Consider the following 25,779-nt stretch of genomic DNA (forward strand, 5'->3'; position numbering starts at 1 on the left):
TACATCTGCTCGCCATGAACAGTTACGTGGCAGAAACGCTCCCCTGACACCACCTCCTCCTCCGGACACGACCCCAGTCGCTGGCTGCTGGTTCAAGTCTAACAAGAGATCCGCGAGGTCTCATCTACATGGGAAGGATCAAAAGAAACACGCCTTCCCACACCCCCTCTGATTTTGCAAAGTGGGGAAAGAGTTTGAAGCAGCTGGGATCTCTTACAGTCAAGGGGGATGAGCAGAAGGTTGAAAGGCAGACATCTTTTTGCCACCCCAGCTTCAAAGATTTGTGAAAGCAACAGGAGAGCACAGCACAGATCTATCAGCAGGAGAACAGAGCTTGTCACTGTGTCTCAACTAATGCCATTTTTCATTTTAATCTCTGAGGAATGTTAAGGCACTGAGAGGCTCTGTGCATTGTTTAGGATCTGCCCTAATCCCGATGGTGCATTACGAAGGCAGCTTTGTGAGGTCCCAGGTTGTTGCAGTCACAGGAAGGCTCATGGCATGACAGAAGACATTGTGGCTGGAAGAGATGAAGTTTTTCAAGGAGAAACTGAAAGATGGGCAGACAGCTCAACCTCTTTTTTTAAATTAATCATTCTAGTCACTGCTTGTTTTGAAGAAATTTATTTTAGGTTGTGGTGTTGGGATTTGCTTCCCACTGCTGCACCCAGGAGGGAAAGAAACAGCTCAACTTTGTTGCCAATCTGCTTAATCCATTCAGTTGAAATCAGAGAATGTTCTTCAGCGCCTTTTTTTTTTTTTTTAAAAAAAAAAAAAAAAAAAAAAAGAAAAACACAGCAGGGTAAAACCTCGCTGCACTCACCGTTTTCCCAGCTGATGCACCTGCAGACTGTGACTAGACAGAAAATGTGCAACTGTTAACTTTCCCTCTACAACTCTTGCAAGAAAGTAGCTTGATCTGAAACAAGAAATATGACCGCTAAAAAACCCGATCAGATGAAATAACCAACGTGGCTTCTGCCGTCATTTCAGCTCGTTTCTCATTAATCTTCCTTTCTGAAGCAATGGCTCGTTTCAGAGATGTGGCTTCCAAGATCATGATCCCTTTCCCTAGAAAGTCATTCTCCAAGTCAATATTTGCCTTTTTAAGAGTAAGAAATCCTAGCAAGCCTGTTTTTTTTGGTTGTTTTTGTTTGTTTGGTTGTTTTTTTTTGTGTGTGTGTGTTGTTTTGTTTTTCTCTTTAGGACCCAGATTCTGGATGTTTTCTTTAACTCCATTTTAGCATCTCACTTCTTTTCCTGGCTGGGCACGCCCAAAACGTAGCGAGGACCTTTCCCCCCGGCTGCTGTGAAGTTTGGCGTGGTGAATTCCCTTTCGGAACGCCGGCAGCCCCCTCCGGCCCAAAGGGCGATGCACAATCAGGGCGCCGAGAGAGACCCGGGGGGTGCTGCTGGGGCGGATGCCCGGCTTCCAGCCCCCCCGCTTCCCTCCCAGCACCCTCACCAAGCACCTCCTGTTCATTAATTAAACTAATTTAAGGGATTCCCGGCCTCTCCCTGCACCGCCCCCGAAAACCCAGCCCGCCCGTACAACTCCGAGCACTCGCCGCTGGTACAACACCCACCCCTCCGCTTCCCCTCCGACCGCCGTCACTTGGTACGCTCCCCCCTCCCCCAGGCGAGAGTGGTAGGCGCCGCGCGCGCGGATTGGCTGCCCGGCCCCGCAGTCCGCGCGAGCTGCGGGTGCCCGGGGGTGCGCGCGGCCGGCGCGGCGCTCGGGCCCCGTTCCTGCAGCGTTTTCCCCCAGCCCGGTTGAACCGCCGCCATGGCTTCGGGTAGGGGCTGCCAGGCCCGGCGGGCTGAGGGGAGAGGGAGGGAGGGAGGGAGGGAGGGAGGGAGAGGTGGGGGCGTTGCGTGTGTTGGTGGCGGCTTTGCTTCTCATCACTTAATCGCGGGAGGTGGTGGGCGAGCGCCGTGTGTCGCAGGTGGAAAAGGCCGCGGCCGTATCTGGGGGGGGGGGGGGGGGGGGAGACGCGACCCTTTTCCCCCCTCACACCGCCTCACCCCCGCCCCCCCTTTTACCACCCGCCTGCAGCCGATGGAGAGGGGGAGGGGAGCCACGCCCCCGCGTGGCCCCGCCCCTTTACGGCCGGGGGCGTGGCCAGTGTCCGTCCCCCCCCCCCTCCCCGTGTCGCAGTGGGGTGGGGGGCGTGAGGGGGTCAGGGTCCCCCTGGGGTCGCCCGCTCGGGTGCTGCGGGGGATGTAAAACCCCCTTTTGGATCTAGGCACCTCCCTGCGTGTGGGATCTCCCCCCACCCCTTTGGGTTTTGTTACACCGCCCCCCCCCCGGTGTGATGTGGACCCCGTTTTGGTTCATGCCCCTCAGTGTAAGCCCCCCCCACTTTGGGTCGTGTTCTCTCCCATGTGAGATGTAAGCCTCCCCCGTTTTGGGTCACAGTCCTTCCCCCGTATATGACCCCGCTCTGGGTTGTGTCGTGTCTCCTTCCCCCCCCCCCCCCCCCCGGTGAGATGTGGACCCGCTTTTCGGCCGTGCCACTCCCCACAGCATGGTTTGTGTGCTCCCGCCCTCCCTTAGCATGAGACATCCCTGCCCGGCCCCCCAGCATCGGACCCACCTTTATGTGCCTGTATCTGCTGCATCTGCTCTTCATTCTGCTCTAGCAGCACCCCCGCCCCGAGGGGACCAGTATAGCGAAGGGGGGAGCTCCACGGCCCCTCAGTTGTAGGCTTAAAAATGCACTGACTGTAATTCTTTCCTAGCGGAGGCCTTTAGCTGAGTTTGGAGACAGTATGTCTGCTGTCCCAGGTGGTTTGACACAGCCCAGCTTCTGAGGCTCCTGTGGGCACATCATGTTGCAGTTTCTTCATCCCATTTGAGGTGAAAATGTTTCAGTCCCACCTGCAGTGATGCCCCTGTGAAGCCATGGATAGGTGGTGTACCCCAGGATGAGAATAAAAAATGCCAGGGCAGTAAGTGCTTTGTGAAGTAAGCCGTGTTTTGTTAGGGTTGAGCCATTTTAGTGTTGTTTTACGTCATGTATCTGAATGATAGAGAATAGAAAGAAAGCAAAGCAAGGTATGTTAAAGAACTCCTTTATTGCAAGGACAGCCCTTTGCTATGAGAATAAAACATGTCTGAAGGTACCGTAAAATGACCTCAGACCATGAAGTCTTCTAGTACATGAGGAAAGTTTGGCAGTAAACTAAAACCACTTTCTTCACAGGCTTCAGGTATTTGCCACTCAAGCACCTGAGTGTCTCCTGTGTTTTCACTCTATGGGGATGTTCAAACAAGATTATTTCTCTGTTGAGAATACTATAGAAGCAGTGCTTCTTCTTTATATGGATTACTTTGTACGAGAACTTCAGTTTTCAAATGTACACATCAGTTTCTTCTATTCTAAGAGGAACACGCTTCCTGAGCAGTGCAAGGTGATTGGTCTGCTCTGCCCCACTTCATTCACAGGATATTTTCCCATGAGCTTTTTAAACATTCGTAAAAAAATGTCTGTGTATCCAGGAATTTCCAGAATAAGCTATCTGTTGTTTCCAACAATACTTAGACTTTTGTCCCCATTGACTCCACCAAAATAAATTGATCAGAAGTCCATAGACTAAGAGGTCCATCAAAGGATGTAGAAAAATGCATAAATAAAGGCAATTCCTCTGATTCTGCATATTCATGTTTTACGGGCTCCTTATCTGTTTGCTTTCAACCTTTTTCCAAAATTTTATGGTTTGGCAGAAGTTCATAAGGGAGAAGCTAAGGAAAGTAAACGTAGTCCTTCAGTTTATAGCTAATTACATCCTTACTGAAGAATTCTTTCTGATACAAGAATTAATATTCTCTGCTTTAATTAGCAGCATTAATAACATATATATTTTAGAGTTCAACCATAGTTTTAAAATGTGGTTACCTATTTAATAGTAGTCTTTGTGATCATTTAAATTGAAATAATGTGAAAATTTGACCTTCATCTCATTAAAAACAATAAATGTGTTTGAGTTGAACTTTTACATTGTTTTTTAGTTGCTTTTCATTATGAAAAGGCAATGAAATATTTGTGTAGCAATGCAAAAGGAGGAGAATGTTTCACATCTGAGTGAAACTGCTTTATAGGATGTGTGAAATGAAATATTATTTCATCTCAGCTTTTGGTAGATATTACTCTTACAGAATATGAAATTTGATGTTTGCTTTGTGTTGCTTTGAGGAGATGCTTTACCATTAAAAATGCTGCTTCATGTCTGAATAGCTTAGATGATATCCTCATCTTGCAAGTATAGATGCATGTGTTTAAGTGTATGTGTAAGTACTGGTGGGATTGGATTTATAACCAGATGAGGGAGGTATAATGAACAGACTTTCAGCAATTTGATGAGTGTTTTGATTGGAAAATGGTTATGGTAGTTTCTAGTTTTTCACATTTATGCTGCATTGTCATTCTCAGTTTCGGCTTTTTAGTCAGCTCTAGGCATAGAGGTTAGAAAGAGAGTGTGGGGGAAAGACTGGAATCAGGGATGAAAATGCAGAAGTTCCTAATAGTTTTTATTAGACTGTGGCACCACAACATTTGTATGAATTCTTGAGGTGATTTGAAAGGAATGGGAAAATTGCAGGGCTGTTATCCAGAGCGACAGTACTGGTGAGGCTGGTGGAGAAATGAAGAAGGTGTTTGTGTTTTGACAAGAAGGTGAGAAATTCAATCCAAAATGTCAAGAGGAATTGAGTCGCCCGCATAGAAAGTGAGATTGACAGTCTGTGTAAGAAGTTGGTAGGGCGCAGAGCGGCTTGGGGCGTGTGGGTATCTCTGAAGAGTTGAAGCCTGCTCGTGACAATCTCATTTCTGCAGGGTCTGAGGTTGATGGAGCAATGCATGTGTGTTATGTTTGTCTGCATCTATTACATGTAGCTGGCTTGGGAAACTAAATTGGTAGGAATGTGTGTTTTCCTATGTATAATAAGAGCTTTTAACACATAAAAACTTGCAGTTTTGCAGAAGATGAGGAAATCCATCATTGTGCAGTTAACAAGATAAAGTAACATGATAAGCTAAATCAATAAAGACAAAGCACCCTATTTAAGAACTGAATTCCAGCTAGTAGGTAGAAGGATTTCTCATAATGGTGATAGCTTTTGCAAATCAGATGCTATACTTTAAATACATGTCAAACCATTTCAGTGAATTTTTTTTTAACTTGAGGTCATATTTTGAAATGCATAGTCTTCCAGTGTGTTTCAAAAATAAATTTCCTTAATAACTGATGTTTACATTAGTTGGAAATAATATTCATAGTACCTGCCTGAACGACTTGTATTGTGTAAATGAATTTTTGTATGGTTTGAGCTATCAGTAATGTTTCTCCTTTTGCTGTATGGGGGAAGGAAAATGTCATGGTTCCTCCATCCCTGATTTTGCACCTCCACATTCTGCCTGTGTTTATGCCCTTTAGCTAGGCAGAGCTTTCTTATGGCATCTTAAAAAAAGGCCTCGGTAGGACTGATCTACTTAGCTTTTCTTGATTAATTAAACTGCTGCATTCTGTTCATTGATGATGGCACTGTATTCAGTAGCCGTTAGAGGGGGTTGTGCAGTCCCAAATATTTGGAGATGCCTTAGAAATATAATTCAGATCCTTCAAAATGGAAAAGTTCGTAGTGGATATACCTGTGTTCTGTCCCCTGCACCCTGTGCTTCTGTGATCTTGTTCTCCTAGTCTCAGCATTTTCTTTTCTGTTAATAAAGAATAAGCGGTCTCATTCTGCAGGGAAAGTAGTTGCATTATCCAGTGTACTTGAACCTTTCTCCCTCTCCCCAGATTCCTTCCTCTTATAGTAAGTAGAGGAATAAAACATTAACTAGAAGTTCTCAATATGACTTACTTCTTTTTCTAGATTCTGGAAGTTACAGTCAGTCTGGGGGCCAGCAGAGGTATGTGTGGGTTTTTTTGCTGTTAGCAATTAAATCTGCAAAATAGAAGGCCATTTAGTATTCCCAGCATGATGTTTGAATCTCTGGGCATGATACAGTGTCGGTATGTTTTTGGAGTTACGGGTGCAGAGAGCTTGCTGCTCTGGGCCTTTATTAAGATGCCCTATAAAACAGAAAAAAATGTGTATATTCCTGAGAAGATAATTAATAGGTTTAAAGTGGAATGACATCTCTTATTAGTAAGAACTTTTGAAATGTCATGAATATGGAGAAATATTTTTCACATAACTGCCTTAAGCTGTTCACAAAGATTTTAGTCAAAGGTTATACAAGTGTAAAGATGGTCGGCCATATGGATGTAAAATTTAACTTTTTCATTTTATTTTCCCGTTGGAGGGAAATTTTTGTTAAAACCCTCTGATGACTGTTCATAATTGTAAAATTTAAAAGCCAGTTCGTAAAATAGCTACAAGTGGTGAGAGGGATATTTTAAGCGGTGAAACAAAAGCATTTTTATGGAAGTATGAAAATCACTGCTAATACTGACTGTGCTAATGAAAGTCATAAGGCTCTTTGCATACAGCACTGTTGAGTTTGAGTTTATATCTGAGTATGATATGAGTTTCAGCGCATGGTTCTTCTGTCAGTTCATGAAGTCTTAGTGGCAGAATAATGAGTAAGTATAATCTAAAGCTAGTGTGGTTTTTTTATGATGTTATAGTTGAAGTCTGACAAATGCCAAATCGACAGTAATTGATTAAAATAAAATTAGCTCTGTAAGAATATACTGAAAAACTGAAAATTCCTTGGTTTCATATGATGTTTTCTGTGATTCTGAAGAATCTGTCAAATTACAATAAGCCCAGCTCCCATGTACTTTAAATTTGAAACAGAGCAGAAATTAAAATAAGCTCTTCAGACTTCTGACAGTCAACTGTGGTGGTGACCACTAGTTTATTGATGCAGTTCTAATATGCCTACAACTGCAGTATTCAGATTAAACACCTATTTTGGAATAAAAAGTAACTTAAAATAGCACCAAAAATACCTTTACTTGAAAGGACACTGTAAGCATTTACTAAATGCCTTTTTCTCTTACAGCTATTTGTCCTATGGCAATCAGAGCAGTCAATATTATGGACAAGCACAGGTAAGTTGAAAAAAAAACATAGAGTCTTTCAAAGCAGGGGTTCCTTGAGTAAAAATAATTGCTCCTGGGTGACCATATCTGGGCCAGGAAGAAGTCCATTCTCAGCTGTGCTTGATGTTTACAGTTGTGTCTAGCAAAGGAAAACTGTAATTACCTACTGTGGAAATTACATTTATTTGAGTGTGTTCTTGAAATTACAGGGATATTCTGGTTATGGGCAGAGTGGAGACAATTCCTCCTATGGACAGAACTATGGAAGCTATCATGGAAACTATGGACAAAATCAAACAGGTTTGGCTAGCTTGTTACATTCATTAACAGTCATTAAAAGGTGAATATTTACTAAAAATGTTCTTCCTCAATTTCCAGGTTATGGACAAGATTCCCAGGGATACAATGATGAATCCAGTTATGAAAATCAGAATCGGAGCTCATACAACCAGCAGTCTTATGGCAGTCAGGGGCAGCAGAAAGGGTCGTCTAGAGGGTAAGGAAGCACAGATTAACAGGATATAGTTAAAGTACTGTTCAGTAGTTGTACCTTCTTAACTAGAGCTATAATAAATTTCCTGCTTTCCTTGCTAAAAAAATGACAAACATCTGAAAATCCACAGTCTTAAGACATTTTTAATGCTTGAAAGAACAGGAGTTAAGGGAAGAGTATTTCATTATATAAGAAGGATGGATGCAGTTGTTTTGAAGTCAAGTTGTACAGGGAGATGCACTTTAGGAAGTCTTTGGATTGTGACTACAGCGAAGAATGGACTTGGTAGAGAGTATTTTGTTTAGGAAAAAGTATTTTGATTAGGAATCACATTCTTTTGTATAAACTTACAGTACTCTTATTAAATTCAAATAAGCTGTTAGCAAGGAAATTCTTAGCTATTCTTTCTTAGATTTGCAGGTTTGTTTTCTGACTTAGAATGCTTTTTCTTGGTGAAAGAGGAAAGGATTCAGAAATGTAATTTAAGAAATATCTTTTCTTTTTCCAGCCAAGTAGGATTCTCAAAACGTCATGTCTCATCAATAACTGAAATGTGCATATGCATACCGCACTCTGATTCAGTACTTTATGCTATTGCAAGTGTGTTTTACTTGTTAAGTGATGCTGTGCTCAAATCAATTTCAGGAGGATTAGTGATACAACGGTGAAAGTATGTTGGAAAATACAAACCAACTTCCTGTAATAACTTAAAAGGCCACTTGGCACTAGAATACGTTCATTATCTAATTTACAAGCTGCATACATACACCCCAAGGTTACTGCTTGCGTTAGATCTTTATTGAGGATCATGTGACCTCTTTAAAATACACTGTCATGTACTAAACCTCATTCTTGTGTCCAAGGTCCAAATATTTTTGTGGGGTTTTACAAGCTGATAAAACAGTCTGGACTTCAGCAAACGTGCGCTTGGTTTCTATTTTTGTAGTTATTATTACAAAACATCTTAATACAAACAAGCAAGGGCTTAGTCTGTCAGCCGTAGGTGCTGTTGCTCACACCCTAGCGTCTTTTTCACATCCCTAAAGAAGGCAGGAACGTGGTTAAGTTTTGTTCTGCTTTGCTTTGTTTTCTGAGCATTTATTAGAGCTGTACAAAGGTACAGGACTAGCCAATAATCTAATTTTTCACTCTGTAAACATCTAGTGGATAAAAAAATACAGTAGGGCATAGATTCTCCAACAAGTTGGTTTTGACCAAGAAAATGAAGAAAAGGCATTGGAGGAAAACTTTTCAATGTATGATTGTAACAAGAAAGGAGCAACTGACAGATCAAATGATAACAACTTTGAAGAGGATGGCCACAAAACTGTAGTTCTCACACCTAAAAGGGAGGGAGAGAATGAAAACTAGCCAATAGTGGATGCTGTCAACTTCACACCAGTTTTGTTGGTGATGGTGCAAAGGCTAAAGTGGAGCTGACTTTTTTTTTGAAGTGAAGATATTAACAAAATTCTTTGCAAGTTCTGTCACTGGGATTAGTAAAGTTAAAGCTGAGATCTAGGCTAGAACTGGGAGAGAGCAAATTAGATGGTATTTACATGGATGGGATATTTTGACATTGGTTGGACCCAATGGACTTCATCTTAGAGTGGTTCAGAAAGCTGGTGGAAACTTTCTGTAGGTGCTTTTTTGTTTGTTTTTGAGACATTTTGGCTAGCATGTAAGATTTCCAAAGGCTGGAGAGTGGCAAATATAGTACCTCATCTTTTGAAAAAGAGCCAAAGTAGGAAGAGAAGAAAGGGTGACAGAGGTCCATGATTAATTTAAATTACGGAAAAAATAATACAGTTAAGCTGCAACTAAATACCCAGTGGGAAATCAAAGGTATGAATAACAGCCAGTGTTTCCTGGATGTAATTTATTTCTCATGAATTTGTATAATGTCTTGCTGTGAAAGGGTAACCCAACTGGAACTATTCTCTCATATATCAAGATTTTCAAAATACTTTTGTTTCTATTTTGGATGCTGAAGTAGCCTAGGGAATTATGGTTTAGGTGACCTTTCTTTGTGGTTGCTATAGAGTTGTTATCAGTCAGAGAAGAGTTATGACTCCATCTTAGAATGTGTAGCCACGCTGTGTTGGAGTATCCTAGATGTGGTATTGGTCAATGCTGCTGCTGAAAGTTGGTGGGATAGTATATGTAGATGGCACTGAAGTGAGAAGAACTGCAAGTACATCAGAGGACGTCACAAGAGTTAGGAGAGTTCTTGACAAAATGGTAGAATGCCCAGAAAAAGGTTGCAATTCAGTGAAAGCAAAATTTGGGGATTTTTTTTTTTTTTTTTGTAGGCAGCAAGTATCAGCTGTGCAATACAACTTGAGCAGCAGGTGTCTTCCTGCAGTTCTGTAGAGAGGGATTTGGCATTTAGCAGGTCATGGGCTATCCATTAGCCATTGTCATCCTACTGGGAAGCGGGGAGAAAGTAAGCATTGTACTAGATATGTAAAGGGAGTGATTCTCTTAAGTTATATTTGCAGTGGAAACAGGATGTCTTGAAAGCAATGGTAACAGTTTTCTTCCTGCTTTTATTGGAAGCCAGATATATCCCAACAGAGATGAAACATGGAGTATTTTCTTATCCATATGCCAGTAATGACTGGGAGGTAACTGTGACTAGGAAATTGTAGCAATGTCATGAATTTTCAGCCATTATTTTGCTCTCTATTCTGTGAACATTTAGCTATTAATACAAATTCTGTTTATTTTAAGTGGAAGAGGCTCTTATGAACAAAAGTCAAACTATGGTCAGCACCAAAGCTCTTATGACCAGCAGTCAAGCTATGGACAAAACCAAGACTCTTATGACCAGCAGTCAAGCTCATATGACCAGCAGTCGGGCTATGGCCACCAGGGCTCATATGACCAGCAGTCGGGCTATGGCCACCAGAGTTCATATGACCAAAAGTCAGGCTATAACCAGCACCAAAGCTCATATGGCCATTCTCAGCAATCCTACCAGTCTCAGAAGGGAAGCTATAGCCACAACAGCCAAGGTAAAATTCACAGGTTGAATTCAATATTGGCTAATAAAATTGAGCCAGAAGCACTGTGAAATAGTTGGATTTCCTTCCACAGGCAGTTGCTTTGATGCCTAGTTAAAACTCTTTTGCCATGTTGATATTTTTTGGGAATGTTTTATTTGTTAAGACTTTCAAAACATTATGCAGGGATGAAAAATTGTTGGGGCCCCGTTTGCATTTGTTGGAGGCAGCCTTGCAGAGTCCATCTCCCTGAGTTCTCCAGATTCTAGACGGAATTTTCTTCTAAGCTGTTTTCAACTCTCTTCCTGCATGAGGGTGACATGTCTCGATGAGTCATGAAGAGCTTTTGCCCTTCACCTTCCTGTTTTACTCTGTCTAAGTGAATTCTGAGATAGAAGGAAATGAGAAGTTTAAGATCAACCCTTCTTTTGCAGTAACTTCTCACAGGTGGCACAGCCCACACTCTTTATCCTTGTTCTGTCTTCAGTTATGTCTTCTACAAACTGGGAAGGTATTTTAGACAATGTGTCTTTAAGATTTGGAAAATGGAGTGTAAATAAAGTACAGAGTGTTTACATTCTGAGATACCTTGTATCCCTGGAAGCCAAGGGCAATAACTGGAACAAAATCAAACTTTGCTCCATTACTTTGTGGCGTAGATAATTTAAGAGAGGTTTAGGAGTTGATACTTTCCAGATTTAAATGGCAGACTTGAGAGGGAGGGGAAAAAAAATTGTAGGGTGGAAATTTTCAATGCACTGCAGTTTGCACTAAAATTTACTCATGTTTTGTTTTGTTTTACTCATTCCTCCAGATGATCGTCGTGAAAAGAGTAGGTATGGAGAAGATAATAGAGGATATGGCGGGTCACAGGGAGGAGGTAGAGGGGGATATGACGTGGATGGAAGAGGTCATATGTCTGGATATAGGTAAGTGATCTCATTTCAGTGCCTGCAGTTCCTTACCCTTGTTTCTTATTATTTAGCTGGTTTTAATATTTGTTTACTATGTCTGTTCCTAATGCGGTTCAGATTTAGATTTCCAAAAATGGAAGGTTTCTAAAATTAAACCTTTCTGCACTGCACAGAAATGCATTTTGCCTAGGAAAAGCTTTTAGGTTCAGATAGATTGAGACCAAGAATTTGGTGGGTAGGACAGATAGCTGCATTTTATTCACATGAGTTGCAATAAAAAAAACTGCCTGAGCCCATCCCTTGAAATACAGTGTTTTAAAACCTGTAAAAAGTTGTTTTCAATGATAAGAAAACCAACACCCAGGGATTGAGAAAGTTTTATAAAATTGGTAGCTAAACTAGCTAACATTTTAGCAGGGAATTATTTTGACTTTACAGTGACAAATCATTACGCTCAAGTTGGCTAATTACCTTTCTGCTTTCTAAAAAATTTAGTAGTAATTAAGTAATAACATTACTCGTTCTTTACTGTTTTTTACAATTTTAATCTTTCATTAAAATACAGTTTTTATTAATGGTTTAGCTGTCAGTCTAAACACATTTTAGGTAGATTTTAAATGCTAACAATACTGTTACCCCTTCTGCCATTGCCTTAGGCCCTGTTCTTGTTAAGAAAATCTATGCACATGTTTAATTTTTTGCTTGGGGATGATTTTGTGCATAGGTCTGAGAGACTGAGACCTTTGCTTTAAATGCTATTGAATTAGGCCAAATGACATTATTATTTCTTAATAAACTATCACAGTTGGCTTCCCTTTTGTGTACCTCTGTGAAATGGTTGGAGGTGCAGAGTGCTCCTTGATGCAAAGTCAAGAATGTTGAAGCTTCCAGTGAGCTTTGAAGTGATGTTTGTCAGCACCACTTACCCTTTAGTAGGCTACACAGTCCTGGGTTATTGCTAGAACTCCAGATGAAGAACTCTAATTATATACAGTGCTGTTTGTTTGAACTGATCTCATTTAAATAAAATAATCCAAAGTGTGATAAGACTTGGTGAATTTTAAAAATATTTATTTTTAAACCATATTTAAAATCTGCCTGCTCCTAAGGTCGTCCCAGATTGTAGCATTGATGATGTAAGTGGACCCTATCTCCGCTCATTAGGTGTGGTAGCACAATTGCAAAAGTGTATTAGTAGTTATTTTATGTTACACTTTGCTGGGGTTTTATATAATATAAACTTAACTATCAAAGTAATTTCTAAGTTTGTTTTCAGTTTGAACAATTTTTTAAAATTATCTTTTCTATGTGAACGAGGATTTTCCATATTCCTATGACAAAAGCTGTGTTTTTAAAAAAACTGTTTATAGGTGAGCCCTTTCCAATAAGAGAAATGAATGTGAGCTTCAAAAAACATACTTTTGGTAGATTTTATCGCTTTGAAACAAACTTCTGTTTTTGCGAGATAAAGTAAGATAAATTAATGTCTGTGAAAATAAAGCCTCTTCCCATATTTTTCCAAAATGTAAGAAAAATTTTATTCACACATCCATGTGGTGGGCTTGCAAGCCAAAAGAAGGAAAAGAGCGGAGGTGAATGGAGAAGTGGGGGGAAAATACAGCAAAGTGGGAAGGCCTTTATTAAGAAGTGTTGTCTGCTTCTGTTAAGTGATGCAGTCTTTAATGCCGTTTGCAGTGAAATTTTTACCACAGTGTCATACATGTTTATTCCATCTTTCCACATGATTATGATGGAGGATTCTGCTTCTGACATATATTTTACCAAAGTTATGCTTATTAGAAAAGTGTAAAAAGTTAAATTAAATAACAAGCTGTATGATCAAAGTGAAAATAACTTCTAATAAGGTAAGAAATCATGTTTAGTCCCGTGAAAATGTGGGCTTTCAGGTTAGTTTTGTTTCATTGGTGTTTCCCCCCTGCCTCAAAAGCAGCTTGTGTCAAGTCTATCTCCAGTAACTAGTTATCATTTTCAGTTTTTTACTTTGATCACATTTTAATGCTTACCGTTAAATTGTGAAAATGCCATAGCCATCAGGAAACAATCTTGTCTATGCAGATATTTGTACAGCTTTAATAACATAGGCTTTGATTTTTATAGTGGCTAGAAAATAATGTGTAAATGAGTTCTATCAACATAAAAAAAAATTGTTCCTTGACATTACAAAAAAAAATCCTAATAGCTAACTTGAGATCATAGCGAATTAATCTTCTGTGTTAGCTAGTAATAAAAGTTTTGTCTTGACTGGCATTTAAAGGCAGGGAGAACTTGTTGCAGCTTATGCTGGTCGGTAAGAGCATTACCCAGTTGCTGGTGTTCTTACAGCTGCGCTGCCTAATCTCCTCTGTAGTGCTGGGCCACCCATCCTGTTTACCAGCATCATCGCTGACTGTCCTGTGCTTGGGACGCGGTGACTTTGGCTGCAACATCAATTCTCCCACAAGATTCTTGGGAGCTACATTGGCCTGTATAAACTTACCCTGCATGAAAACCTCTCAGAGCAGTCTGCAAATGCAGAAAATTATTCTGGAATACTTGGGGCAAAATCGAATCAGCATTTTTAAATTCTGAGAGCTTTCATTTCTTTGCATAACTTTTTTATAAAAGTGCTTCAAAACATAGTTGGTAATGTTAAGGTATGAATCATTATTCTGAAAACTAGAATGAATTGAATATGTACTGTAATAAATGCTTTCAGCACTCATTTTTCTTTTGTGCCTGTGCAAATTCATGCAGCACTGAGGAAAAAAATATCTTTTGAGAAATTACTTTTCAGATTCCCTAGATGATATTATTATGATAGAGAATAAACATTTTCTTATGCGTCAGATGTTCACTTTTTAATCTTACTAACTACAGGTTTCAAAATTATTATTCAGATTTCTTTTGGGATTTTAGAAGAATTTTTCCACCCTTTCATTTTGAAGTTTGAAAAATTGATGATCTCGATGATTTGTATTTTGGCTAAGAAGCAAAATCTTTTCTCTCTTTAAAACTGATAGTAGAAGAGTCTCATCTTTGAGCTCTTTTGGTTAGAAAGCAGGTACACCAGGTCTTGAGAATGCAGAGTTTTACTCCAAGTTTCCTTGTAGAGTAAGTCACCTTTCTGTTAGAGTTCTCATCCAAAAGGTAAGGAGTTAATTGCTCATTGTGGTTGTGGGACTGAATTGTTTTGGTTAAGCACATAAGTGGGAAATACAGTAGCAACACAAAGCAGGTTTTTTTCTTTCATCTTGGAAAAGCTGTTCAGGCAGTCCAGTAGCCATAGCTGTGACACTGCCCTTCTTTTAGAATCTGTGGATTAAGTGGGAGAAGATTTGCCTTTGAATCTGCTCATGCAGTCTGTGTTGGTGGAACTGTATAAATGCAGTTTAGAAAAGGGTTTGTTGTTGCGTTAGGATTTGTCATAGAAATCCTAGCTTTGCTCAGCATAGATTTCTTTGTTTGTTTTCCTCTTGTGCAGATTTGATATTGATGTATAAATAAAACTTACCTATGCAGTGTGATTGCTATATTAGCTGTTGTGAGTGGAAATTAGCTTATTGTGGTATAAAGAAACTACGACTTAGCACAAACGTTTTTTACAGCAGTGCGGTTTGTGTTCAGAATTAATATTTTGACTTGTAATTTATATGTTTGAGCTTAACCTTATATAGACTTTGGAAAAACATGAACAGAGGCAGTAAATATAGGCAGCAAAAGAAACCCTCATCTGTCAGTGACTTTCTTGGTGCACTAAGCATTCCTTTCTTGTTTGTAAAAATACATTCTTACATGTAACTTCCACATGCTTGGTGAGACATAGGGGCATATTGGAGGCTGAAATTTTGTTCCTGAATTCTCGGTGCCTCCTCTGCCAATATATGATCACTTTTTAAAAATATATTTCTTGTATCTGTAATGTTCAGCTCTCCATGTCACTGTGCCTGTAATTGAAAGTTATTCCCACCTGAAGTAAACAATGTTCAGATGAATTCCGTTTACGTGCAAGTAGGTGATGTTTAAATATATGACTGAGTTAGGAGAAAAGAACATCTGATGACATTTCTTTCATAGCAGTAAGTTTTTGTCACTATGAATGGTGTCATGTACACATTTTGCCTGCTTGCAGTTCAATCTCTTATTTTATTGTCTTTGGTGGTGGCATTGCTGAATTTTAGCTACTTGTTCGTGATTCTAACATAGGTTGTTAAAACCCCAAACTCCATCTGGTCACCCACTGATTTGGTTTGTGTGCAAGACTGGTAAAGCAGTAGATTGTGAAACACTGCAGTTCTGTTTTCCATACGTTCTATGACAATGGTGTGGGAACTGATAGTTGCTGAGATTGAGACTTAGAGTTCAGGTCTCAGCGAGGGGTAGATCTCAGACTGTGGCATCAGCTGCTTGCAACCAGTTTCTGTGTTTGACCTCACTTGCTGCAGCATATCCACATAACTCCTGGGGATCTTAGGTAGCTTTGCCCAGCAATCTCAGGAAGGTAACACACTGCAGCTTTATAAATCACATATGAAATGGAACTTAATGTGGTTTTGGCCCAGAGGGCAACAAAACACCATGCAGCTGCTCGCTCATTCCTCCACCCCAGGGGGATGGGGAGGAGGAAATAGGATAAAAAGCTCGGGGGTCTAGACAAGGACAGAGAGAGGTCACTCGACAGTTACAGTCATGGGCAAAGGACAGGCTTGCTTGGGGAAGAAAGAAAATCAATTTAGTTTGAACACCACCACCACTAACACACCAATCAAACCAGAGCAGGACAGTGAGAAGCATTACCACATCTTAAAAACACCTTCCCCCACCCCTCCCTTCTTCCCAGGCTCAGCTCTGCCCCCGATATGTCTCCTTCCTCCCCCCCAGCAATGCAGGGGGCAGGCGATGGGGGCTGCGTTCAGTTCATCACCTGTTGCCTTTGCCACTCCTTCCTCCTCAGGGGGAGGACTCCTCAGCTTTCCCTGCTCAGTGTGGGTCCCTCCCACGGGCTGCAGTCCTTCCAGCAGCAGACTGCCCCAGCGTGGGCCACCCTCAGAGTCCCGGCCTCCTTCGGGCGCAGCCCCCTGCTCCGGTGTGGGCTCTTCCACGGGCTGTGGGTGGCATCTGCTCCGCCAGTGACTCCCCTGGGTGCAGGGCACAGCCTGCCCTCTCACCACGGGCTGCAGAGGGGTCTCTGCTCAGGTGCACCTCCCTTGCTCCTTATTCACTGACCTTGGGGTCTGCAGAGGTGTTTCCCTCACTCCTACTCCTCCCTCCGCTGCAGGTTCCCCTTCTTAAACACGTTATCGCAGAGGCGCTACCACCGTCACCGACCAGCTCGCCCTTGGCCTCAGGCAGGTCCGACGTGGAGCTGGGGAAGCTTTTAGCAGCTTCTCACAGGAGCCACCCCCGTAGGCCCTCCCCTGCTACCAAAACCCTGCCACACACAAACCCAATACACTTAAAAGTGGAGGAAAGCATTAATCTGTATCACAGGTATCTGTCACTGAATTGATGCCGGTTTTGGTTGTGGTGGTCGTGTGAGACTTAAGCAGAAGAGAACATGCTGAAGCATACTTGGGCAAAAACATAATTCTATAGACATAAATTAGAAAACTAATTAAAAATTGTGGATTCCGCTTGTTGATGTGGGGTGCAGAATTACTGTATCATAGTTAGAAATCAGGCATTTGATTGTGACTTCCTTTACTTTTTATCTATCCAACTGTATTGCTTCTCAGAATCACGGTGCATGCATTTTTACCCCCACATCTTTGCAAAATCCTCACTTTCTGTAAAATCCTGGCTGTGTTAGTCATAAACTTATTTTCTGTATGTTTTTAGATTGTTGGGTTTTTCTAATTTGTGTCTCTGCTGCTGTATACTTCAAAATCAGAAAAAAAAAAAAAAAAACATTTCCTGGATAATGCTGTCCTGATGAATTGGGACCATGTTCTAGGGTTGGAAAACTTTGATAACATTTCCATGGTTGATATATTCACTGTTGTTATTTCTGAGTTAAAATCCTAGAAGAGCAGGCATCCTACTGAAAATTGTTGTGTCATATTGAAGAGATTTTTTTAGCTGAAGTGAATTGGAGGTGGCAGAAAGATACTTACAGTAAATTTTAAGATCACCATTGTGTTTTTGTCATCAGTCCTTGAAAATAGCCAGCCTTGAATAAAGACCAGCTCTGAATATAGAATGAATATAAAATTAATTAATTTTTTAGTGAGCAGAATTAATTACTGATGAGTAAATGACACTGCAATTTGGCATTCAGATTTTTTCTGTGGAGAAGCCATTTAAAATCTGCAGCAAAAAATTATTTTAAGAAAAGTCCCAGTAAAAGTGATAGTCTATCATGACAAACACCTAATATTCCTTATATGTACTGTCACAGAAAGTCAGTCGCCCTTCAAAGAATGTCTCAATCCAGTTTTGTTAATGTCTGTTGAAACCTTATTTCTTTCTTGTCCCCTTACTTTGAGCAGATTTTATCTCATAAATATTAAGTAACCAGTACCTTCCATTCATGACTTTGCATTTGCTGTAGCAGAAAACAGATACACAGAGTGCCAAAGAAGTTACGCCCTAATTTTATTTCATTGCCTTTTGCTGGGGTATTTGTGTCCCATGTTTGGACTCTGATGCGTTGGCAAGTAGATTGAATTAAAGCCTGGAGTGACTTCTAGTTCTAAAAACGCGTTGGTGAAGAGGCTACTTGTACTGGCACAATAGTTCCAGAGTCTGGAGATAGCCCTCTACATCAGGGCTTGAATTTACACAGGCTTGATCTTAGCTGCTGAGCGTGAAAGCTATCAGGATTAGGTGAACCTGCCTAATTTTCAGGTGGCAGCTGTGTCCCCTATGCAAAGCAGGGCAAGCTGGCAGTTGTACATGGCAGTAGGAGACAGTCTTTCTGACGCTTGGTTATTGACTTTCTAAAAAATCCAGTGGTTGTATTGTTCCTGAAGGTTTTTAATACTGATCATACTGTGTTCGTAACGTGGATGCAATTAAAAATGCGGTTGTGAAAAATCCTACTAGTATGAACATTTACATTGAAAAGAGTGAGGGTTTATTTTCATGCACATAATTGGAGGTGTAACGTCCCTTCTAACCTTTGAAAATTGCTGTGTGTAATCTCTTAACTTGGTCTACATTTTGTGCCACAGGTTTCAGAATGAATGAAATAAAACTTCACGGCCTCTGCTTTTGAAGCTCACATACACACACCTTCTCTGTAATACCAAGTGCTAATAGTACAGTAGGTCCCCACAGACCCTTTTTCAGAGAATGGCTGATACTGCTAATTTATCCCTCATATAAATGCATAACAATGGAGGTTAATTAACTTTAGCTCTTCTTACTTCTAGGAAAGTACTAATTACTCCAAAGTAGCAATTACATCTACAATTAAAGCCTGTTAACCTTCATGAAAAGAATGTTTCTGTTTTAAAACACAGTTTTTAATAGCAGTCATTTTGGCTTATGGGATGGGAGAAAGTATTGAAACAGCAACGTGTATGGCTTAGTTTAAAATACTCTTTAGGGCTTCTCTTCTCCAGTGTAGCACCCTGTGAGATTATTCACTTTCATGTAATTTAATCCTTGAACATGAATGAATAGTGAGGAGAACATGGAGACAGTGCTTTAGCTGCCAGACAGTAACTCTCAACTTGTAATCAGTTAACTGTAGATTGAGCCTTGGGCTCAGCACATAGAGACTTAAGGAAGAAATCATTTCTTCAATTTTTCCTCTGCAGTGGTGGTGACCGTGGTGGCTTCAAAAATTACGGTGGTAAGTGCCGAGTATCCAAAAATGTTTCAGTGGAAATTCTGTATAAATCTAAAAGCCACCAATATCTTGTTACTATCTAGTAGAAGCATTATAGTGTTTTGGTGAGGCTGGTGTGTTCATGAGTTTTAATAGCCAAACTTTTAGCAGTAGACTGGATTTCTACTTTGTCAAATTGCATGAAAGAATTTGTGGAGACAGTGACGTTCACTGGATTATTTTTTTTATTTTATTTTAAAATTTTTTGTTACAAATGCTTCTTAGAAAGGCACTAGAGGTAAAAAAAAAAAAAATGTAAACTGCTTGGTGATCTGACAACCAGCATTTGCAACATAACACCAGCATAGCATCAGTGTGGCAACTGCCACATGCTGCAAGTTAAAGAACACGTTAACGTCCTACAGACACCTTCTGTTGAACGTTTTAATCTAAGTAGTCTCTAAATCTCTGGTTAATGTTTTAGATCTTAGATGCATAACATGCATACTCTCTTTTAAAAAGTCACTTGAAAATGCTTTGCTAAAAACAGTATTTTTCTTTTTTTTTTTAAACCCATTTCATAGGTCAAAGGGATTATGGACCGAGATCAGATGCTGGTAAGAAAACAAGCAGCGGGTGGGAGTGGACTGTAGCTCTTAGGTCATTGCTTTTAAAATCTATGTGTAGAAAGATGGATGTGGCTGCAATTCTCACGGCTCAAAAGAAATTTGGCTAAAGCTTGTCTTCCTTGAAATAAATTTATTTTATTAAAGTGCATGTGAATGGATGTCTTTTCAGGCAGCAAGTAAGAATTTGCTGATGAACTTTGAATCTGCTTTAGCCAAACAGCTGCTTTCACTGCCATAACACTTCTGCTAAAATTGTGTTAATCAAAACATTTACTACTTTGATGGGTTTGGATGTCCTAGCTGCACAGACAGGTTGAGTGTGTGGCAGACAGCTGGTCAGCTGTTGAATGTATTCAGTCTTTGATATACTGCAACATCTGAAGGTGCTGTGCATGCATTTTTTAAGTTGATGGTGTTAACTTCAAAATTATGCTCTCTGCTCATCTTTTATTTCAGTTAAGTTGTCTTTGGGATTTAAAGATCTGCTACTGGGCAACATAGACCTGAGCTTAACATGTTGCTTCTGTTGCTACCAGTAAAATGCGCAGTAAATGTAGCTTATTTCTTCATAGATTCAGAGTCTGACAACTCTGATAACAACACTATCTTCGTGCAAGGACTTGGAGAGGATGTTTCAACAGATCAAGTGGCAGACTATTTCAAACAAATTGGTATTATAAAGGTATGTGAAATGAGAAAACATTGGTAAGAAGGAAGAGGACTTGTGGAACTACTGTATTGGAAATCTACTGATATCATTCAAGGCAGATGCTCGCTCTGAGTCGCCAGCAGTTGTTGAGAATATTTTTATTAATTATTAATGTTATTTATTAAATATCGGTATTTAAAATTTTTCTTTTCAGACCAACAAAAAGACTGGCAAACCTATGATAAATCTTTATACAGATAAAGATACTGGCAAACCAAAGGGAGAAGCAACAGTATCTTTTGATGACCCTCCTTCTGCTAAAGCAGCCATTGACTGGTTTGATGGTGGGTGAGAGTACCTGTTCTTTTGGTTATTCATGAATCTAACAAGCAGTGGAGGAAGCAAATCAATAAACTCACTGAGGGACCCCATGCTACTTTTTGTTTGGCTTTTGGTTTTTCGTTTGTTTGGGTGGGATTTTTTTTGACTACTTTTTTTTTTTTTTACACAGTCTTCTATTTCATGGTATTTTGTGTGTGCTGGCTTTCTCATCTGGTAGAACAGCAGCTATTGATTTAAGACCAAAAATGTGTAATGACATTGTTAGGGTTTGCTGCTGTACCTCAAATCATTCCTGCACAAAGTATGAGATGGTGTTCATGACGCTCAGGAGAGCGTAATTTGTTCAGACCAATAGAGCTTTAATCTGTGTTAGCAGCTGGGGGGATCTCCTGCACGGTTAGTATTGATATTATTAGCGTTGTGGTAGCATTTTTAGAGTTTGGCAATGGTTATGACTATCTTGTGCCAAATGTGTTGTATATACCCCATGAAGAGCAAGGGCTTTTTTAAATTATGGGTTCAGTGGAGGAAGAGAGCAGATCCTAGAAATACATTGGTATAAAACTCTTCAGACTTGATGCAGAAAATAGTGATACTCTTCTGTAGTAGTAAACTTGAGGGCAGGAGAGGGAGACGTGCCTGCTCCTGTGACCTTGTGTGTTCACAGAATTTTAGTAACATTGGCAGAAACAAAAGGACACTCTGCATCTGGTGTGAAATGATAGCGCATAAAGAATCTGGCATGGCATGCTATTTGATGGTTTATATTTTGTTAATAAAATGCAAATTGACTTTTGTTTAGGAGAGTAAAGTAAATATGACTATATTGGGCACATAAGCAGTCCTGTTTGTTCTGTGATAAACTTTATATCTATTGAGAACTGAGACTTTGTATTTAACAAGTTCATGTTTTTCACTTACTTGGGAGTATTTAATTTTTCTGCTGGCTGCTGAATTGTACAAAAACCTTGTTACTTGACTTTGGGGAAGAGCAAACAGAGTTCTAATATCTGAACTACTTATCCATGAACATGGCCAAAAATCTTTTAAATGTTCTTATGTGTCTAGTTAAATTGCAACTTCCAGATCACATTTAAATTAAGAGAAATATCTGGGTTTATGGAGAAATTAGCAAGTACCTCAGTGTTTGCCATCTCACATTTGGACCAGTATCTTCAAAAATAAGTGATTTACTTCAGGCTCCCTGTGTATTAAGAGTCCATATATGCAAATCGCTTCTGTTCTTCTGAACTTGCTGCTGTGTTTTTGGGAGCTGTATTGATCTTTCTCTCACTTTTTCTTTCCACAGGAAAAGAGTTCAATGGCAATGTTATCAAAGTTTCTTTTGCAACTAGAAGGCCTGAATTCATGAGAGGAGGTGGAGGTGGCGGTCGTCGAGGTGGGACTAAAATCTGTGAAATCCTTGTTTTTGCATAGTTAAATGCTTTTTACCTATTACTGGTTTATAAAAGAAAAGCTGACTTTGAAGGAGTGATTCGTCAAAGTATGTGGGCCTTTGGGATTCTGCCATGAAAGGGAGTAATAAAGGTTGGACCAAGTTAAGTAAACCGAAATACGTAATGTCTTTTGCACAGCACAGAATTTATGCTTTCCTTTTCAACTAGGAAGTCTCCAGATCATGTCTGAGCATTGCTTTTAAAGAGATAGTTGATAATGATGTTGAGGCTGTACAGCTTCCGTGTATATAGGTGCGAATTCCCACTGAGTATTTGCTTATTACAGCGAAGCACAGAGATACTCTGATGTTTCCAGATGGTATGTAAGCAGGGTAAATTGTTCAGCTGCTACTGATTTAGAGCAGCAGTTGGATATCTGACTCCTTTAATTAAATAGATGTTAATCTTCCTGATTCTGTGCATGATACAGTTTTCTCAGTAGTCCACTGGGTATTAATTACCATTTTACAGGAAGCATGCTTTGTGCAGAGGCTGTCAACAAATTTTAGTTCTTAAACCAGGCAGTTTTGTAGTCTGATGAAAAAAATTATCCTTCAAGAACTTCAATTGGTATAAGAGTTCTTAATCTTTTTGATGGAGAAAGCAAGAACTGTGTTGTCCCTGTGCTTGTGTTAGATACCTCCTGGCATTAATCCAGACAGATTTTTTTTTGTTGTTGTTAAATTTTTGTTCTGTGACTAAGACTGGCCATATGTGACTGATATTATACATTGTTAAATCTTTATGAAATATTATTAATGCACATAGTGGGTTTATATTTACCCATTGGCAATTCAGGCAGATCAAATTTCCTTTTACTGCTGAAAAAGAATGTATAAAATATGTGGTGGAGCAAATTTTTCTGTCCACCATGTGCTATCCTTGCCTCTTATTTTTTCTCATCTGCTTAAGTTATGAATCTGTCCGTATGAACATGTGTATTTCAGCTATGCAGATACATTAACTTCAAGCCACCAAACGCGGTTGAGATTTGGTGGTGGCTGAAAATTCTGTGTCATTTGCTCAAGTCTTCTAGCTATCTTGTAGCTAGTAGTAAATCAACTAGTAGATGCCAGATTCTATGGTGGTACAATTTTTTTGTCATTGGCACTACCTGCTGTTTCAGAGTTCCTAATATGGTTTCAGAGGCTTGCCTAGTAGGGGCATATTTATGTTAAACGCTCTTTCTTCCACCTGAAAAGTCTGTCTGTCACGGGTTCTGAAGCCTGTGACAGTCCTTAATAAATGTTTCTCATGTACAGGTTGTAGACACTTCCCCTCCTTTATTCTGACTATAATTTTGTCTACAGGTTCACGAGGTGGATATGGAAGAGGTGGGGGCTTCCAGGGGAGAAGTGGGGAGCCCAAAAATGGTGATTGGGTTTGTCCTAACCCGTAAGTGTCATTTGAATTGGGCAGTGGTGTTTCATGTATGCTCTCTGAGTTTCTTAGCAGCTAAATCTGGGGAATCCTTGTCTTTTCTAGGGCTTGTGGTAATATGAACTTCGCTCGCAGGAATTCCTGCAACCAGTGTGGTGAGCCTAGACCAGAAGATTCGCGTCCATCAGGAGGTGTGTAAAAACAACTGCGTCTCTTCTGAAGTGTTAAAAGTGTTAATGTCATCTGCGGCTTTTTGAAAAACTTGGTTGATGTGTTGGTTTGCATTTTCCTCCAGGTTTTCGTGGGAGAGGTGGCTATGGAGGAGAGAGAGGATATCGAGGGCGTGGTGGCAGAGGCGGTGACTGGGGAGGTGGCTATGGTGGTAAAATGGGAGGAAGGTGAGCAGTTTCTTTGCCCTGGCTTAGTTGTGTAGCGTACAGACTGTGGAACTGATAGGGACTGTAGGAAAAGAGTGTTGTTTAGGTGTGCGTGCACAACTGTGCTATGAAAATATTAACTACAGATAAGAGCTTCCGGAGAAAAGTCAGTTTGCATGTTGAGAGTGTTTTGTGAACATTTTTGGATAAGGCTATCTAAACATAGAAGAATACACAGAAGTTGGAGCAGAGATGTTTGACTGAAGGGACTATTTGTTATTTGCTTAAGGGATTCTTTATAACTTTTTATTTCCCTTTCAGAAATGATCAACGCAACAGACCATACTGAAGATCACTGTGAATGTTTTGTTTGTCTTCTTGATGCGTTTGATAGTGAAATTGCCAGAGTTTTGCCTGCTGCTTCACCCATGGCCTCTTGGAATAGTGAAATTGAGTGGAACTGGATTTTTATTTTGGTGGGAGGGACTGGGGTGGTTTGGGAGGATTCCTCTTTAAGCAAGACATTGAAATTTAATCTTAATCTTCAACATTGTCCTCTTTTCTTCCTACCCATACCTTTTCAACAGGCCCTAAAAAGGAAGAGGATAAACTGTACAAACATTGCCAAAATAAGAAATGTTTTGTAATACAGCAATAAATGCTGATTGTTTTATTTGTGAAATCGTACTGTTTTGCAGTTACTTCAGTTGCAGGTGTTTCCTTACATATTCCTCGTCTTCCTGTGGTATGACCCAAGTAGTAAATAGAGTCTTGTTTGAAATGGCACCGCTGCTTTGACCCTAGCTCTGCGCCGTTGGCAAAAATCTGCAGCTAAGTTGGTGGTGAGCCTCCCTGCTAGCCATGCCGTCTATCCCAGACTTGCAGACTTGTCCCCTGCCCCTTTCTTATTTCCCTCTGAGACTGACGTCCTGTGTTGCCTGCATTTCCTGCTACGCATGATTTGGTGTGCCCTGCAGCCTTCACGAGGAGCAGGCAGATGGCAGTGTATTCTCATGCTGCCAGGGAGCATATTATGTCCAGGCCAGGATAGCTCAAAAAACAAGGTGGGATGACTTAAAAAAAAAAAAAAAAAAAAAGTAATTTGCTACATATTGCTGTAACTTTCAATTGCTGCTGTTGAAGTGTGGGTGATAGCAAACAAGTGTTGTGTGCAGCAGTTTCATCTTTGAGATAAGATGCAGGTGAGGTTCAGTAGGCACATGGTAAGCGTTTGGGATTCAGCACTGAAGCCAAGGTCTGAAGAAACGAGAGGGGTTAATTATCACTCCTCCTGGGACTAGGTCACTCTGCACGCTGCTGTGAGAAGCTAGCACTGCCGTACCAGCTTGTGTCCAGTGCTGCCTCCTCACAGGCCTCTCAGAGAGAACGTCTGGTCGCCCAGTACTCTGGTGGGTAAAATGCCACAAATACAAATTCTCAGGGTCTGTAGTTACAATCTTGATAATTGGGCATACAGCTGCACAATATCCTTGGCCTCTCGCAGAGAAATGAACCAAAATAGCTTTTGTTAATTTTTATAAGCCGACTCTAGCTTGGTGTACATTCATGGTCATGGTAAGGGTAACTTCAAATCAGCAATTACCCGTGGCTGTAAATGTAATAACTATGCTGTGCCTTTTTAAGGCTTCTTCTGGAAAGCACGGGTGCTGTCACTGCTCTGTCAGAAAAGTAATTTGTCACGGATT

At 40.4% G+C, this 25,779-nt stretch overlaps 1 protein-coding gene across 1 annotated transcript; it reads left to right on the plus strand.

Annotated features, from left to right (window-relative positions):
• The first annotated feature begins 1,680 nt into the window (after positions 1-1,680).
• On the plus strand, positions 1,681-24,755 carry TAF15 (TATA-box binding protein associated factor 15). Its single transcript, XM_042791648.1, has 16 exons — positions 1,681-1,796; positions 5,879-5,915; positions 7,017-7,065; positions 7,266-7,356; positions 7,435-7,552; positions 10,283-10,566; positions 11,369-11,483; positions 19,229-19,263; positions 19,824-19,856; positions 20,441-20,550; positions 20,732-20,861; positions 22,169-22,258; positions 23,627-23,711; positions 23,802-23,887; positions 23,992-24,094; positions 24,395-24,755. The coding sequence occupies exons 1-16, from the start codon at positions 1,787-1,789 to the stop codon at positions 24,420-24,422; spliced, it is 1,404 nt and encodes a 467-aa protein (XP_042647582.1). The 5' UTR covers positions 1,681-1,786; the 3' UTR covers positions 24,423-24,755.
• The last annotated feature ends 1,024 nt before the right edge of the window (positions 24,756-25,779 follow it).

Source organism: Tyto alba, unplaced genomic scaffold (genome assembly GCF_018691265.1).
Source record: "Tyto alba isolate M040663 unplaced genomic scaffold, T.alba_DEE_v4.0 Super-Scaffold_19, whole genome shotgun sequence".
Classification (NCBI taxonomy): domain Eukaryota; kingdom Metazoa; phylum Chordata; class Aves; order Strigiformes; family Tytonidae; genus Tyto; species Tyto alba.

Excerpts from the sequence above, each read along its gene's own strand:
- TAF15 (XM_042791648.1), top strand. Across the intron at positions 7,357-7,434 it reads CTATGGACAAAATCAAACAG|GTTATGGACAAGATTCCCAG; the intron begins GTTTGGCTAGCT and ends CTCAATTTCCAG. Across the intron at positions 20,551-20,731 it reads AACAAATTGGTATTATAAAG|ACCAACAAAAAGACTGGCAA; the intron begins GTATGTGAAATG and ends TTTTCTTTTCAG.